Source organism: Camelina sativa, chromosome 11 (genome assembly GCF_030686135.1).
Source record: "Camelina sativa cultivar CO46 ecotype springtype chromosome 11, ASM3068613v1".
Classification (NCBI taxonomy): Eukaryota; Viridiplantae; Streptophyta; class Magnoliopsida; order Brassicales; family Brassicaceae; genus Camelina; species Camelina sativa.
Genome location: NC_141890.1, coordinates 33,319,043 through 33,335,497, shown reverse-complemented (window position 1 = coordinate 33,335,497; position 16,455 = coordinate 33,319,043). Strand labels below are relative to the sequence as shown.

The window sequence follows — 16,455 nt, the reverse complement described above, 5'->3', positions numbered from 1 at the left end:
TTCGGTTGTGTTAGCCTTCTTGCATGAATCACGTCAACATCAAGAAAAAGTTTGATCCAATAATACATATCAAAGATCAAAAAAAAATTCATTGGGTTTGGACTTTTAGGTATTGAAAATTTGAAATAATCATCTTTTCGACCATTTTTGTTAAGTCAACAATTTGGTAAGAATCTCTTTTCCAAAGTAACCCAATCCAATGCCAGAACTATAAATTGCAAAAGCGTCAAAATAAAAAGCTAAACATGGGCTAACACACAGAAGAATGTAAATATTCGGGCCCATTAAGGCCTAGTGGGCCTCTATTACAAAACTGTATTTAATCCCTTTAATCGCTGTCTTCACTCTCTTTCTCGCGACGGACGGATCTTAGGTCTCTCTCTCTTTCTTCGTCTCTTTTTCAAAATTTAGGAATTTTCAGACTTTGAGCGAAACTAGAGTGTAAGACTTCGAATCTTCGGAATTCGAATTTGAAGGAAACAAAATTTGCAGAGATGAGGAGGATTTTTAGTAGAGGAGGAGGAAAGGACTCGCCGTCTGAACCCGCTTCTCCGTCACCGAGATCATACCCTTCGACCTCTCCGGCATCTTCGTCTGCAGTGACGGGTCCTCCAAGACCGATTCGTTTAGTGTATTGTGATGATAAGGGCATGTTTCGGATGGACCCTGAAGCTGTTGCTACTTTGCAACTCGTTAAGGAACCAATTGGTGTTGTTTCGGTTTGTGGTAGGGCTCGTCAAGGAAAGAGCTTTATTCTGAATCAGGTTTTTTTTTTTTTTTCGTTTCTTCTTTTAAGGGTTTTGGTGGAAAATGGTGAATTGGGGTTCTGTGGCTATTGTTTCCAGGTTTAGGGTTTTGGCAAATTTTAGGGTTCCTGTTTGTTAGGTTTTGGAAGCTTATTGGACTCAGTTATGGGGGTTTTTGTTTTTTTTTTTGCTTTTGTAAGTTAAGAGGTTGTTTACGGAGGTTTCGTTGGGGGAAATGGTGTTTGGTTTGATATGGTTCTGTATTACAGTGTTTTAAGGTCTAGGGGTTTTTTGTTATTGTCTGTTTTCTTGAATTGATTTGTTAGGTTTTTTTTTTGTAGCTTCTTGGACGCAGTAATGGGTTTCAAGTAGCATCAACACACAAGCCGTGTACCAAGGGGCTTTGGTTGTGGAGTTCTCCTATTAAAAGGACAGCTCTTGACGGAACTGAATACAATCTTTTGCTGTTAGATAGTGAAGGGATTGATGCTTACGACCAAACGGTAAGTATCATTTTATTTTACTGTTACTAACAGTTTTGTTCTCTTTCGAAGATTTTGGTTTTATTAATATGCTTTGATTCGCTTTACTTCCATTTCCACAGGGTACCTATAGCACTCAGATATTCTCATTAGCTGTTCTTTTGTCAAGCATGTTCGTATACAATCAGGTCTGTTAAATTTTCAGTTTAAACTCAATTTAATCTTTTGTGAAATTATATCACTATTTTGTTGACTTAGATGTTGTTTTTGTTTGTATGTGTCAGATGGGAGGTATCGACGAAGCTTCGCTCGATCGTCTTTCTCTTGTCACTCAAATGACAAAGCATATCCGCGTAAAAGCTTCTGGAGGAACGAGCTCACGTTCTGAACTTGGGCAATTTTCTCCCATCTTTGTCTGGCTGTTGAGGGTATATAATTCTCTCTGTCAATTGTGTTTGTTGATGTTATTGCTTAGAGATATGTATTGACAGTTATATATTTTGCTGTAGGACTTTTATTTGGATCTAGTGGAAGATAATCGAAAAATTAGTCCACGTGACTATTTAGAAATTGCATTAAGGCCAGTTCAAGGTACTGGAGGAGATATTGGTGCAAAAAATGAGGTAATATATTATTTCTTTTTTCGAGTATGTTTAGTTGGATGATAGTCGGGCACTCTTGAGAAAGCTGGGTGTGGTGATCAAGTGTAATTCCTTTGGTAGAATAATAGTCAGTCAGTGTAAATGAAAACAATGATTTTTTTTTTTTGCAGATCCGAGATTCAATTCGTGCCCTTTTCCCTGACAGAGAGTGCTTTACCCTTGTAAGGCCTCTGAACAATGAAAAGGACCTGCAGAGACTTGATCAAATTTCGGTTAGTATTGTTCTATGCATGCTCCTTTACCTATAATACTATGCTGTAATCGTTTGGATGCTTGATTGGTCAATATCCTGTGTTCTAATGCAGTTGGAAAAATTGAGACCTGAATTCGGTGCTGGCCTGGATGCATTTACCAAGTTTGTTTTTGAGAAGACGAGGCCCAAGCAATTAGGGGGTACTGTGATGACTGGCCCTATTCTTGTTGGTATCACACAGTCTTATCTGGATGCGTTGAATAATGGTGCTGTGCCAACAATAACCTCATCTTGGCAGGTTTGATATCTCTTGCCTCTGGATATTTAATACATTTAAGGATTTGACTGTATACTGCCAGAATTACTTTACATTTTATGATACATTACATCTTAATGGGTAAACACATGGTTGATTATTGCATTCATACATCTATGTACTTCAAACCAATGTGGGGATCAGTTGGAATGTTCTTACTAATGCATTCTCTAGTCTATTTTCCCCCCAGATTAATTTAATCGATTCTTCTTGACCATGTTGTTATAGAGTGTCGAAGAAACTGAGTGTCGAAGAGCACATGATTCTGGTATAGACGCCTATATGGCTGCCTTTGACCAATCAAAAGCTCCTGAAGAAGTAAGTATCTTGGCTTTAGCGTCTCTTTTATTTTAATTGCAATTTATGATTAATGTCAATTTTGCTATATGTGTAGGGTGCACTGAGGGAAGAACATGAAGAAGCAGTTCGAAAAGCCTTGGCTATGTTTAACTCTAATGCTGTAGGGGCTGGTTCAGCAAGAAAAAAATACGAGGATCTTCTCCACAAGGAATTGAAGAAAAAATTTGAGGTAATAGATTCTAAAACAGTGTTGTTCAGTAATAAGGAGTGGTTTTGAATTTTGACTGTTTTATATAACTCATCTTTCACATATGAAATTTCTCCTCTTATTGTCTTATGCTAATATAGACTATGTATTTTGATGATTTAGGATTACAAGAAGAACGCTTTTATGGAAGCAGATTTGCGATGCACGAGTACTATCCAGCGCATGGAAAAGCAGCTGAGATCAGCTTGCCATGCCTCTAATGCAAATATGGACAATGTTGTCAAGGTTGGTTATTTATGGATTTTTTAATTGTCTTTTTATTTGGCATAGAAGGATTAGGGATTAAAATTGTTGTGATTTCTTATTGCTTGCTTGTTATGATGACTGTGTCTCAGGTTCTAGAAGCTCGTTTGGCAGAATACGAGGCATCATGCCATGGCCCTGGGAAATGGCAGAAACTTTCTGTCTTTTTGCAACAAAGGTATTTTACTGCTTCCACTCCTCACTGTATTTCACTTGTTTAGTTATTTTTGGAGGTGCGTTCATGTAATTGTGCCTTATGTGGTCTACTTTTTTAATCGTTCAGCTTGGAAGGACCTATATATGATCTCACCAAAAGGCTTATCGATAGCATCGCTATAGAGAAAAACTCACTTGCAGTGAAATTCCGTTCTGTTGAAGATGCGATGAAACATCTAAAGCAGCAATTAGATGATAGCGAGAGATACAAGTTGGAATACCAGAAACGTTATGATGAATCCAACAATGACAAGAAGAAGCTGGAAGATATATACAGAGAGCGCATAACTAAACTACAGGGGGAGAATAGTTCTCTGAACGAGCGATGCTCTACTCTGGTTAAAACCGTGGAATCTAAAAAAGAAGAAATCAAAGAATGGAAAAGAAATTATGACCAGATTGTTTTGAAGCAAAAAGCTGTTCAAGATCAGCTTAATTCCGAAATGGAAGTCCTTAGGACAAGAAGTACTACATCTGAAGCTAGGCTAGCTGCAGCGAGAGAACAAGCGAAATCCGCTCAAGAAGAGACTGAGGATTGGAAAAGGAAGTATGACTATGCTGTGGGAGAAGCAAGATCTGCTCTGCAAAAGGCTGCTTCAGTGCAAGAGCGTTCAGGCAAGGAAACACAATTGAGGGAAGATGTTCTTAGGGAGGAATTTGGTGTCACTTTAGCGCAGAAGGTATCTTTTTTTTGTCTCATTCGTTAAAACTATGACTTTTAAGTTTAAAATTATCAATTTATCATTCATATACGGTGTAATGCAATTTCAGGATGAAGAAATCAAGGAGAAGGCTACAAAAATTGAGAAGGCAGAGCAGTCTCTAACGGTTCTAAGATCAGAGTTGAAGGTAAGCTTTTTGAAATGATAGTATCTATGTTACCTAGTTTTGTTTCTCTTATCTTCCTGTGGCTCCTTGCGTTCTGATAAGTTTGCTGAATTGCTTGAACCTTTGTGGAATGTGAATCTCAGCTTGTGTTGTGTCTTTTTGCAGGTGGCTGAATCAAATATTAAAAGCTTTGACGTGGAGTTAGCATCTCTGAAATTAGAATTAAGGGAAATGGCTGATAAGTTGGACAGTGCCAACACAAATGCTTTAGCATATGAAAAGGAAGCTAACAAGTTGGAGCAGGAGAAAATGCGTATGGAGCAAAAGTATCGATCTGAGTTTCAAAGTTTCGATGAAGTCAAAGAGAGATGTAAGACAGCTGAAATAGAAGCTAAACGTGCTATCAAACTGGCGGATAAAGCACGAGCTGATGCTGTCACTTCCCAAAAGGAGAAAAGTGAGACTCAGAGGTTGGCGATGGAGAGACTTGCTCAGATCGAACGAGCTGAGAGGCAAATTGAAAACTTGGAGAGACAGAAGACTGACTTGGAGGATGAACTGCGCAAACTTCGTGTGTCTGAAATGGAGGCTGTCTCCAAAGTTACAGTCTTAGAAGCAAGAGTCGAAGAACGAGAGAAAGAAATCGGATCATTGTTAAAGGAAACCAATGAACAGAGGGCTCATAACGTGAAGTCACTTGAGAAGCTGTTGGATGAAGAGCGTAAGGCTCATATTGCTGCAAATCGAAGAGCGGAAGCTCTTTCTCTTGAGCTGCAAGCAGCACAGGCAAGCGTTGATAATCTTCAGCAAGAACTAGCTCAAGCTAGGTTAAAAGAAACTGCACTTGACAACAAAATTAGAGCTGCGAGTTCCTCACGTGGGAAGCGGAGTAGAATTGAAGAAGTCGTTGATATGGACATTGGAGATACAAGTGACAGAATCATAAGGACTAATAAACGGGCTCGAAGCGCAAGAGGAGATGATCAAGGTCCTACTGACGAAGGCGATGAGGACTTTCAAAGCCATCAAGACAATGGTGAGGAGGAGCAAGAAGAAGATTACAGGAAGCTTACTGTTCAGAATCTAAAGCATGAGCTGACCAAGTACGATTGTGGACATTTGTTATTGAACAGAGGCCATCAAAACAAGAAAGAGATTCTTGCTTTGTATGAAACTCATGTTCTTCCCAAGAAAGCTTTAGGGAAAGAAGAAGAGAGAAAGAGACAGAGAGAAGTCACTTCTTCTTAGGACAAGGCTCTGTACAGAGTGAGGAGACAAACATATTCTAATCTCGCAGTTTCGATCTCTAGAGATGAGTAAAAGAGTTGGATTTAGAATGGCTCTTGGGTAATGTTTTGTTGATCTTAATCGGGTTATCGGTTTTATTGGTTTATCTGGTACTGGGGAATGTAAACCGAATTAACAAGTTGTATTGAATCTGAAGTTTTTAGGTTTTATGAGTGTGTCATTGTGTTGGTATTACTATGTGTGGGGTTTGCGTCGGTTTGGTGTTGGACTTTTGAATATTAGACTTAATCTGTTTATTTTTCAGGATTCTCTTACGAGTTTTTTTGAGTGCGACCGTTTGTTTTTGGATGTTACACTTCAATTCTAAGTCAACAGTATTGACGAATTGGGTTTTAAAGGAATGATTCTAAGAGTAATTTAACTTGGTGATAAGCTCTTCCAGATTTGACTTGTATTACGAAATGTGACAGCAAGAGAAGAATTTAGTTAAAAAATTAGAAGTGCACTTGCGTGATTTGATATTCTTAGCGTAAATAAATAATTGAGAAAAATATGATACTGTACGTTAATTACGTTTGTTTATTTATTAGAACTCTCCATCAATGGAGGAATTGTTTATAAGAAGAGATGAGACTAGAGCTAACAAGGCTATGATAGCCTGGCTATCAACAAAGCTGCTACAAAAGCCAAGTAAAACACACAAAAACAGTTGATCAAATGAAAGATAGAATAAATCCCAACATTCAAGCAATTTTTTTAAAACCAAACACAATCTCTGACGTCGTCCCGTCGGTAACAAAAGCATAAATCGGGTTTCTTTTCCGACCAGCACGACTGAGCTTAATATTCTTTTCCCACGCCACACGCCCGTTTCTCTAGGTGATTTTAGTATAGATTTTATATGTGTTTCTTTCATTCAGTCTTATAATAGTTTTTTTTTCAATTTCAAAACTTAACCTAACCGATATTGAAAATAAAAAAGAAAAAAGATAGTCAGCTACGCAAACTATAGCATAATACATGGTAACACATGACTATCTTTTTTTCCTTGAATAAATTCGCCCGTCCCTGGTCGTCTCTGGTCGTCACACGTTCGTCCGAAGATTGGAGTCATTAATTGCAATAGTATCTAACAGATCTAAAAATTGGCATAAAAATCAATTTAGTATATTTTGCCAAATAACATATTTAAAAAAAAAAAAATGACATCTTGTGCAATTAGAGAAGAATACACATATTCTTTTCTTTTTTTTTGAGTGCACAAGGACATTTTTTGCAATTAAAGAAAAAAAACTGTTTTATAATGAATTAAAAAAAAAAAAACAGTTTTATAATGTGCAAACTTTACCAACTTTTTTTTTTTTGATAATCAAACTTTACCAACTTAGCCAGTAAAAGGATACCCTCATGGATCCCCAACTCAAGCACGTATATAGAACCCAGTTTATCCGCATAACACACATGTGAATCATTGTGTGTAATAGCAACTGCTACCACTGCTCTCTTAGAAGAACTGCAAGAATATATGTAACTTGAGCATAACGCTGGTTTTCCTAAAACATGCTACTACGATGAAGGGATCTTAACTTACATTGTCACGGTGCAAAGGCACTTCCAGCTATGAGCACACCACATTGTGAAGAACTTATAGTTGCCAACACAAACAAAAAATGGCCACTAGCCCCAAATCAAATAGAAGCAATGAACTCCTTATGTGATGGCTCATCCTCCAAACTAACGGGGTAATCCTCCATATTGCAAAACATTAAAATAGTCAGTTAAAGAACCAGCCTCGTACACCATAAAATGATAAACACTTATGGTGAACTGCATACTTAAGATTGTATACTCTCAAGTCAGAGCCTATGGCAATGGCCCCAAAATTTCCTGAGGGATTAACTGACATTGCAGGGGTAGCTGGTCGGAAATTGGAGTCAGCACGATAGTGAACCAGCCCATAGTCTATAGGATTAACATAGGGAGCTTTCTCTAAAATGTCTTCGACCCACCTTAGCTTGTGTATAGGTGCGGTTTGCACATCTTTTTTAGTGATTTTTCCTGTAGAAGAATACACATATTCTTTTTTTTTATGAGTGAATACGGGTGCATAATGAGTGCACAAGGACATTTTTTGCAATTAAAGAAAAAACTGTTTAATGATTAATTTAAAGAAAAAACTGTTTAGTTCAACTTGTCATAACTGATTTTTTTTAACCTTCAAAAGTGAGTTAGATAGTACAAATTAATAATAAATTTTTTGTTGTATGCATCTTACATTTGTATAGTGTGACCAAATATGACAAAAAAAATCTTCAATTTGTATAGGCCGTGATGTATTCATAAATTTGGTTAGCTTTTTGTTGTTTCTGCTACCATTTTTTTTTTTTTTTTGCTTCTTAATAACTATTTTATTAAAAATTCTTTCATAATAGTATTTACAAATTACGTTTCCAATCTACAAAGTAACAAACACTACGTTTTAACGAAATTCTAAGAGAACCAAAGTCTACGTTAGCTTTTCAAAAGTTACAGTTTTTTTCCAAGGCTATTAAAATTCAGAAAATCCTACAAATAAAATTTCTGATAAGTTATATTTTCATCCCAGTCATTAGTTTTGTAATAAATTTGTTGTTCATAACGTTACATTTGATCAACCACTTAACACTGATGCAACAATAATAATTAAATAAAACCTACCAAACTTTTTCACCAAAAAAGAAAAATGTGACTTGTTCCACAAGGTGGCAAGATTAGGTCCACCGTCCAGTTTTGACGAAAATCTATCTTCCAAGTCTCGTCAAAATTTTATCAGAATGAGTCTAAAATAATATTAATATATTTAATTTTTTACGATAAATAAAATTCTTTCGTACACAATTAACTATATTTAAATACATAACTCCTCGTAATCTATGATTGTTTTGGACAGATTAATACAAAAATTATTCATATCAACAGTTTATCATACTGATTCAGACTTCAGAGTAACATCATCGTGTGATTTATATGAAACTGAGTTTATAAATCAATGATAAACTATTGATAAAAACAATCATAAAACCGAGGAAAAAAAATAATCATTATAAAAAAAATACACAGCGTAAACTAGCATTTTCTATAATAACCCTTCAAGTTTTCCATTCTTCTCTATAAAACCCCAAAACATTTTGAACTGTTCAAAAATCACCCAACAACATCATTAAAGATATTAATTAACTCATAAGAAACCAAATGGTCCAAATCCTAAACATAAAAGTCATCTAATGTACACGGCAATAGAAACATCATCTACGTTAATGTCCAACTAATAACAACTCTACCCCTTTTAATTTCCAATATTTGTTTCTAAAACCCCGAAACGTTTCAAAATTATCAAAATCACCCTCCTTCCCTCTCCAAACTATTCAAAATCGCCGCCACTTCAGAAATCGACGGCCGACTCCTCCGTGAGTTCCCGACACAAGCCAAAGCAACCTTGGCCAATCTTATTACCAAACCCTTAACCTCACTTTGAACAACGATCCTCGGATCTAAAAGCTCACCAAATCTCTGTTCTTTGATCAATGGCGTTGCCCATTTCACAAGCAACCCACTCTCACTTCTTCTCCCACTCAGAATCTCCAATAAAACGACGCCGTACCCATACACATCACTCTCTTTGCAATACCCTTCTTCGACGTATCCGAAAATCCCAGATTTTTCAACCGGAATCAAAAACCCAAATCCGTAATCGCAAATCTTAGCCGTAGATTTCACGTCGATCAGTATATTCGACGACGTGAATCTACCGTGAACGATTCTAGGGTTCGCGATTACGTGCAAATACTCCAATCCTCTCGCCGCCCCAGCCGCGATTTTAAAACGCGTTTTCCAACAAAATTCAACAGCTGATTCGTCTCCGTTTAAGTGATCGCTCAAGCTTTTGCCCTCCCCGATGAACTCGGTTACGACGATTCTTTCTCCGGGAGCTTCTGAGAACCCTAAGATCGAGACGACGTTTTGGTGATGCGTAGAAGAAAGCGTTTTCAAAACCGCGGAGAAACCGAAACCCGGTTTACTCAAAACCAAACCGGGATGTACTCGTTTAACCGCGACGAGGTTTTTACGATCCGGAATTATCCCAGCGTAAACCGTTCCTAACCGACCGGAACCGATGATTCGTCTCTGGTTAAATCCGTCGGTTGCTGAATCTAATTCGGTTAAAGGGTAAGATTGACCGGCCGGTTTGGCTTCAAGAAGAAGAGACTCGTCGTCGGACCGGTTTGGTCTTTTTCTGCATAGTAAGAAGAGGAAGATGATGAGAAGAAGAAGAGCAAAAGAGAGAAGAGACAAAACTGAAATGTAAGCGATTTTTTCAGATTTGTCCATTTTGGGTTTCAAGAAAAAAATAATGAAGACTCATCAATGGTATGATTATGGGGTTTGTGTGAGTTTTATATACGAAGAGGGAAAAAAAAAAAGTCAAAAAAGACAAAAGGAAAGAAAAATATTTTGTCTAGATGGTCAATAAAATATTCATGGACTTTTATATTAGGAAGAAGATCTTTACTTTTCAAATTTGTTAGATTATAAAAAATTTCAGTTTAAGTTATTTTCAATAAATTATATATTGTTACTAATATAGTAATATGCCACAACTTATTCATAAAAGTTTTAGTTATTTTCAATAAATTATATATTGTTACTAATATGCCACAATTTTTTCATAAAAATTAATTATCATACATATACACAAATAACACTTACTGTATGTGAATATGAATAAGATTGTGCATACATATCCGATCGTTGGATAGTTTTTGGAAAACAGTACATTAAATATTGCGAGGAATTTTTCTTTGTATTGTACAAATTTATCTACTTTCAGCGGATCCATCTTCAAAATAGCAAATTTTGTAGTGTCATGTTATAACAATCAATTCAATGGATTATAAAGTGAAAAAGGAGCTTGAATAACTAACTACCTACTCATCAAAAGATGAAAACGTACTTTAGATGTTTCCACATCACATATGATATCGAAACTATTTGACTCAGTAGCTGATATAAGTTAATAAGAGTGTTCAACTCATATAGTCATATTATAGTTGTACAGATCAAAATAATGTGTTGTAACTTGTAAGAACCACACAATGAAAATAAATGGTCGAAAGGATACGAAAGAATATTATAAGAATGAAGTATTCGAGAGGGGACCTATCTAACTTTGGCAGGTGAAACTCGCACCTAATATATATAAACTAATGCCACTTTGATAATTCTATATATAGTGTATATCATAAGAATGCATCTACTTACATCTTACTAAGTCTCAACTAATATTCCTCGTATGGATATATAAATTTTACTAACGATTGATTGTTTATTTTTGTTTGTCATATCTTACGTGTTGTTTGTCATATCATATCTAAAAAACACCCTAAACTAAACCCTGCAATTTTTGTGTTACTAACTAATCTAATCCACTACTATAATATTGGTACGTTCGTTACACCATCAAATTTCCTTAAATTCCGAAATTACTTTACTTAAAGATATGTATGAGAAGATACACCAAACATACATTGTTTTATTATCTGAAGCCCATGCTCACCAACGACAATCATTGCCGGTTGTACGTATTATAATATTATCTCATTTCATTCATTACATATGTCCATAGATTCTCTCTTTTTGAAACAAAAGAAAGAAGTTATATAAAATAGTGTTTGCAAAATGAAGATAGATTTAAATTGTTAAACAATATATTATTTATATGGGACCTCTTCTTATATTTTTTCCAAAAAAAGAAAGATGATTGTTTCAGTATGTTTTTATTAGAAAGTTATTGTTTTTAAATACAAAAGAGTGATGAATTTTGTTAGATATTCATCATATTCAAGGTCATAGGGTCGATAATTGATTTACTATTACGATTTAATATCAGATATTTGAGATTTAGAAAATAAGATCTGCATCAGCTCTGTAGGCAATGCGAAATTATGATTTTCAAATAATTTATGATATTTTATTTTGACGAAAGAAAATAACTGTAAATTTATGTGACGTTTATATGTAGCGTAAAATTATGTGATGTTTAAAAATGTTTAAAAGAAAAGTTGGTTTTTACTTTTTTTGTAGGATTGAAGAAACCATTTATTGAGAGTCTAAATCACTTAGGAACCTTGTAAACCAATTATAAATGAAAATCATCAAAATCATTTTAAGAAACTATCACAATTCAGATAATTAAAAAATGTAGTTTTGTTTAATACATACATTAGTGAAGTCATGTTTTGTAAGTTGGGCTTTAGTCAAGGATTCTTTAAATGGGCTTTTTGTTCTAATATCCAGATGTTCCAAAACATATGTACTTCGGGAAATAATCCGAATCCCCAAGACATTTCGTTAATTTCATTTTTTTTGTTCATGTTCGTTAATACAGTTTTTGAAATATCATACATATCATAATGAAAAAATGTAACGTGCAAGTCTCATCGTATGACACCCAAGAATAGTTTATAACCTTGCTAGGCCTCCACGTCATAACTTCTTCAAATTATCCAAAGGCTTTACATAAACTTTCATTGGGTTGACACAAACATCATTGATTACCATGAATCCCACTAATATTACTTTCCTTCGTTACAAAAATCTATGAAAATTGACTGTGACAGAGAGAGAGAGATATGCAAACAAATGTTCATGGGAAATTCACATCAGAATCACATTACCAAACCCTTTAAAAACAGATTCAATTAGAACCCAAATATTTTAAAATGAAAAACTATAATTATTTCATAGACAAGGTCAAAGCTTATCCTTCACACAAACGAAGACTTAAATTTAGTTTCAGACTTGCTTGCAATGCATAACAAAGTAAGCAGCCAAAGTTACATTAAAACACAAGCCATTTGCTCAAAACAGAGAAAAAAACAACAAAGCACCTGAAGAAAAAGAGATTTGAACCTTGAGTGTTATGGAGATTAAGGTTGATGAAGAAGCTGGGTTCAATGGCGCTCATCGCATGATCAAAGACGAGACTGTTCCACTCCTGGAAGATGAAGATCGAACCGAAGTTCGAAATAGGGACTTTCCTGACATAGAAAGGAACACTTGGATACAAAAGGCAATAGGTCAGACTTTTCAGACAACAGCTCATCTAGCTAATCTTTTACCTACAGGGACAGTTCTTGCGTTCCAGATTCTATCTCCAATTTTTACAAACGCTGGGCACTGCAGTTTAGCAAGCAGGATCATGACTGCATCGCTAGTTTCCATCTGCGGATTCTCTTGTCTCATACTTAGCTTCACAGATTCTTACAAGGACTTGAACGGAAATGTCTGCTATGGATTTGCAACAATCAATGGTTTCTGGATAATTGATGGCTCAGCTACTCTTCCTCAAGAACGTTCCAAGAGCTACAAACTACGGTTTATAGATTTCGCACATGCCATTATGTCGTTTCTGGTGTTTGGAGCCGTGGTTTTGTTTGATCAAAATGCGGTTAAATGTTTCTTTCCCGAACCATCAGCTGAAGCAGCAGAGCTTCTCACAGCTTTGCCCGTAGCCGTAGGAGTCTTCTGCAGTATGCTGTTCGCTACATTTCCTACTACACGCCATGGTATCGGTTTCCCTCTCTCAGCTAAATGATGTTCTGATACAAATTGTACAATCCTCCTAATACCTTTCGAATCACTGAAATTCTCTGTGTATGTTGTGCTTTACCATTATTATTCTGAAATCAACTCTTGAATATAATATCTCAATGTTTGTGTAAGTTGTTCCATACGACATGTTTGTTTCAGCTGTCTTCATCCAATCTTCCAAGCACTTAGATATCCAAACCTCTGAGAACAGACTCCGAAGCTTCTCCTACAACTGTTTTATCCAATGTATGACCTATTAGTAACTTCCATGTTCCTTTACTTGGAATACACCCATCAGTCACTATCTCATCTACTAATTGAACAGCTTTCTGAAATTCACCTTTTTTGCACAAACACTTCACCAAAGATTCCAGTGTTTCAACCTCAACTGAAATACCTCTACTTCTCATGCTTACATATAGAGTAAATGCACGACTTGGATAACTTTTAGAAAGACCTCGAACTACTTCATTACTAGTCTTAACATGGATGTTCCAAGTTAAACGATTTGGAGTTATTCCTCCAAGAATCATCTCGTCGAGGAAGTTGGCAGCTTCAGGAAACTTACTGACAGCACAGAACGCACTGATTACTTTCCCATATAATCCAGCATCAGGTTTCACACCCTGAAGATTCATTCTATCGAGAAGTTCAACGGCTTCTTGAATCTTCTGCTCCTTACAGAGACCAGTGATCAAAGTGGTATACGTTACCATGTTTGGCCTGCAGCCTCTTGCTATCATCATCTCAAATAACTCCATGGCTTGCAGAGGACGACCATCTTTACAAAGACCATCCATTAAAGTACTATAAGTGAAAACATTCGGCTCAATGCCTTTACTTTTCATCTCTTCTAGATATCTCATTGCTTCATCAACATTTTTGGATGCACACAAACCGTGAATCAGAGAAGTATACGTAACAACGGTTGGTGCACAGTCTTTATCAACCATCTCCTTAAATAACTTCTTCGCCTCATCTATCCTTCCAAACCGACACAAACCACTAATCAAAGTTCCATATGTGTAAGAATCCGGATCACACCCTCGTTTAGGCATTTCAAGAAAAATCTTAAGACCAGCATCCACTGTCCCATCATTTCTGCAAAGAGCTTTAATCAAAACATTAAGAGATGCCACAGTAGGAGGCAAACCAATCTCTCTCATATTCTTGTAAAACTTAAAGGCCAAATTTAACTGATTCTCCTCCACGAGAATAGCAAGAACAGTGATGTAACCCTTCTGGCTAGGATCACAATCAAAATCCTTCATTTTGTGAAAAACCCTCAAAGAATCAAATGGCCTATGAACCCGACCATACCCTCTGCATATCGAAAGCAATACATCTTCGCTAACAACACAATTCTCAGTCTTCATTCTAGCAACAAGATCTTCAGCAGCTTTGAACTTGTTAGCAGAGACCAACCTCGTGACCATGTAACCAAAAGTACTCTGATCATGCGAGAACCCATTCGCGTATTCCGCTGTGGCAGAATCAAACACTGCAATTGACTTCTCCACGTTTTTTTCAGCTCGCATCAGTTTGATAACCTGTGAAGGCGTGATGTTCTTTGACCACTTGAACGTCATCGCTTTACTAAACAATGATACCTTTTCTAGAAATAATAAAAAAAGAAACCTTTTTTTTTATAGAGAAACACAAAAATGATCTCAGCTACGCATTCCGTCGAACAGGTTGTGCGCACTAACGAATTAAGTACGCTCAAATCAAATAAGCGAAACACAGACCAGGTAAATCATTTGAGCATCAAAAACCTACAAGTAGAGAGAACAATCACAGAATACAAAACGAAGACTTCATTAACATTTTTCCCGTTTTCCTATGTATTAATATCAACAGCTTCTCTGAGTTATAGACACCTCTCAGTAAATCAAATCACCAAATCGAAAGAAGTAGCAGTGAGAATCGTTACGATTACGAACTAGAAGGTGAATCAAATCGCCGGAGAAGAAAATATCACCAGTTTGGCGACTTAGATTAGGGTGGCTTATGTTATGAATTTGGAGACTTTAGCTGCAAAGAGCAGAGTATGTAGTAGTTTTTTTAGCTCGCAACAAATATTATGATTAACCAAATTTAACCAAACTACTGTAAAAGTAAAACCTCTCTGGATTAATTAAAAATTTATTAATTTTATAACCTTATTAGTCGATTAAAAAATTTGACCAAAAAAAATTGATTAGAAAATATGTTGAGATAATTTGTTAAATAACATTAATGTGTTGGATGTTATAAATCTTGATGTTTCGGTTTGAACATCCTTTCCGTTTACGTATTAAAATAACTTTTAGTGTTTATGTGGTAATTTTCAAATTTTCTCATTCATTTTACTTTTTATTTATTTAATTCTACTATTACATTTTCTAAACACAATATTTTTTTTTATATATTTGTCTTTTCTTTAAATCAATTCTCAAACACATTTAAATCTCTTATATAATTTAGGAGTTACGAAATTTTATATTTTTAATTTATTTATTGTTACCAAATTTAATATTTCAATTTTTTTTATAAATTGTCTCATTTCTAATGCACATTAAATTAAAATAATCATTCAATTTTATATGAATTGAAAATATATATTTTATATGTATACACCTATATTAATTTATATATGTGTTTAATCTGTATATTATAATAATAGTAAAAAGATTTCTATTTGATTAAAATATTATTATACCATCAACCAATACATTCACATTAATTTGTCCCGAACACCTAGTGAATGATCATATTAGTGATAATGTCACAAAAGGTAGCATATCCACTTTGAAATTGACTTTGGCATGACTAATATGTTATTATGTTTACTTAAGGCACAAAGCTTTACATAACCAATTTAAGGTTAACTCAAGACAATATTCACTCTCTACATCTACAACATTACTTATATTTGTGGAAATGCTGTCCACCATCTTTTGCCAATTATAAAGTATTATTTCGCAACCTTTACAATCTTATAATAATGATGTTGAATGTTGTTTAAACATTATCCAATATGTACTTAGAATTTTATGACTTTATTTTCAAATCTAAAAACCAAATAAATATTAGAGTACAAATTTAGAACAAAATTCTGATATTAGAGCAAAAAATCTATCAACCAACGTGTATCTAAAATTGTGAGCAAATTTCTAATTAAAATATACAGAACACCTTACATAGACCAAAAACTCTATTAAGATAGGATCATAAGGATGGATAAGTCTTCATGAAAAATAAAAATTTGCTATGGGCAACATCTATTTGAATATATAAGACATATTCTATAAACATTTTTAAAATATGTATAAAGTATTATCA

The 16,455-nt window shown here is 35.1% G+C and overlaps 3 protein-coding genes and 1 pseudogene across 4 annotated transcripts; 2 read left to right on the top strand and 2 right to left on the bottom strand.

The window, feature by feature from the left end:
- The first annotated feature begins 267 nt into the window (after window positions 1–267).
- LOC104724781 (uncharacterized) lies at window positions 268–5,810 on the top strand. The gene is made up of 14 exons (XM_010443329.3): window positions 268–764; window positions 1,088–1,249; window positions 1,351–1,416; window positions 1,513–1,656; window positions 1,738–1,851; window positions 2,001–2,102; window positions 2,196–2,381; window positions 2,628–2,717; window positions 2,794–2,928; window positions 3,070–3,192; window positions 3,303–3,388; window positions 3,494–4,106; window positions 4,198–4,275; window positions 4,420–5,810. Exons 1-14 carry the CDS (start codon window positions 495–497, stop codon window positions 5,500–5,502), a joined length of 3,252 nt encoding a protein of 1,083 aa, XP_010441631.2. The 5' UTR covers window positions 268–494; the 3' UTR covers window positions 5,503–5,810.
- Window positions 5,811–8,559: 2,749 nt separating this feature from the next.
- On the bottom strand, window positions 8,560–9,993 carry LOC104724780 (serine/threonine-protein kinase-like protein ACR4). Its single transcript, XM_010443328.3, has one exon. The coding sequence runs from the start codon at window positions 9,868–9,870 to the stop codon at window positions 8,881–8,883; it is 990 nt and encodes a 329-aa protein (XP_010441630.2). The 5' UTR covers window positions 9,871–9,993; the 3' UTR covers window positions 8,560–8,880.
- Window positions 9,994–12,253: 2,260 nt separating this feature from the next.
- On the bottom strand, window positions 12,254–14,720 carry LOC104760290 (pentatricopeptide repeat-containing protein At5g46100 pseudogene; annotated as a pseudogene). Its single transcript, XR_015570436.1, has one exon. The product of XR_015570436.1 is annotated as a pentatricopeptide repeat-containing protein At5g46100 pseudogene (transcript).
- LOC104760291 (protein DMP6-like) lies at window positions 12,461–13,262 on the top strand. The gene has a single exon (XM_087470936.1). The coding sequence runs from the start codon at window positions 12,461–12,463 to the stop codon at window positions 13,133–13,135; it is 675 nt and encodes a 224-aa protein (XP_087327062.1). The 3' UTR covers window positions 13,136–13,262.
- Window positions 14,721–16,455: the final 1,735 nt, after the last annotated feature.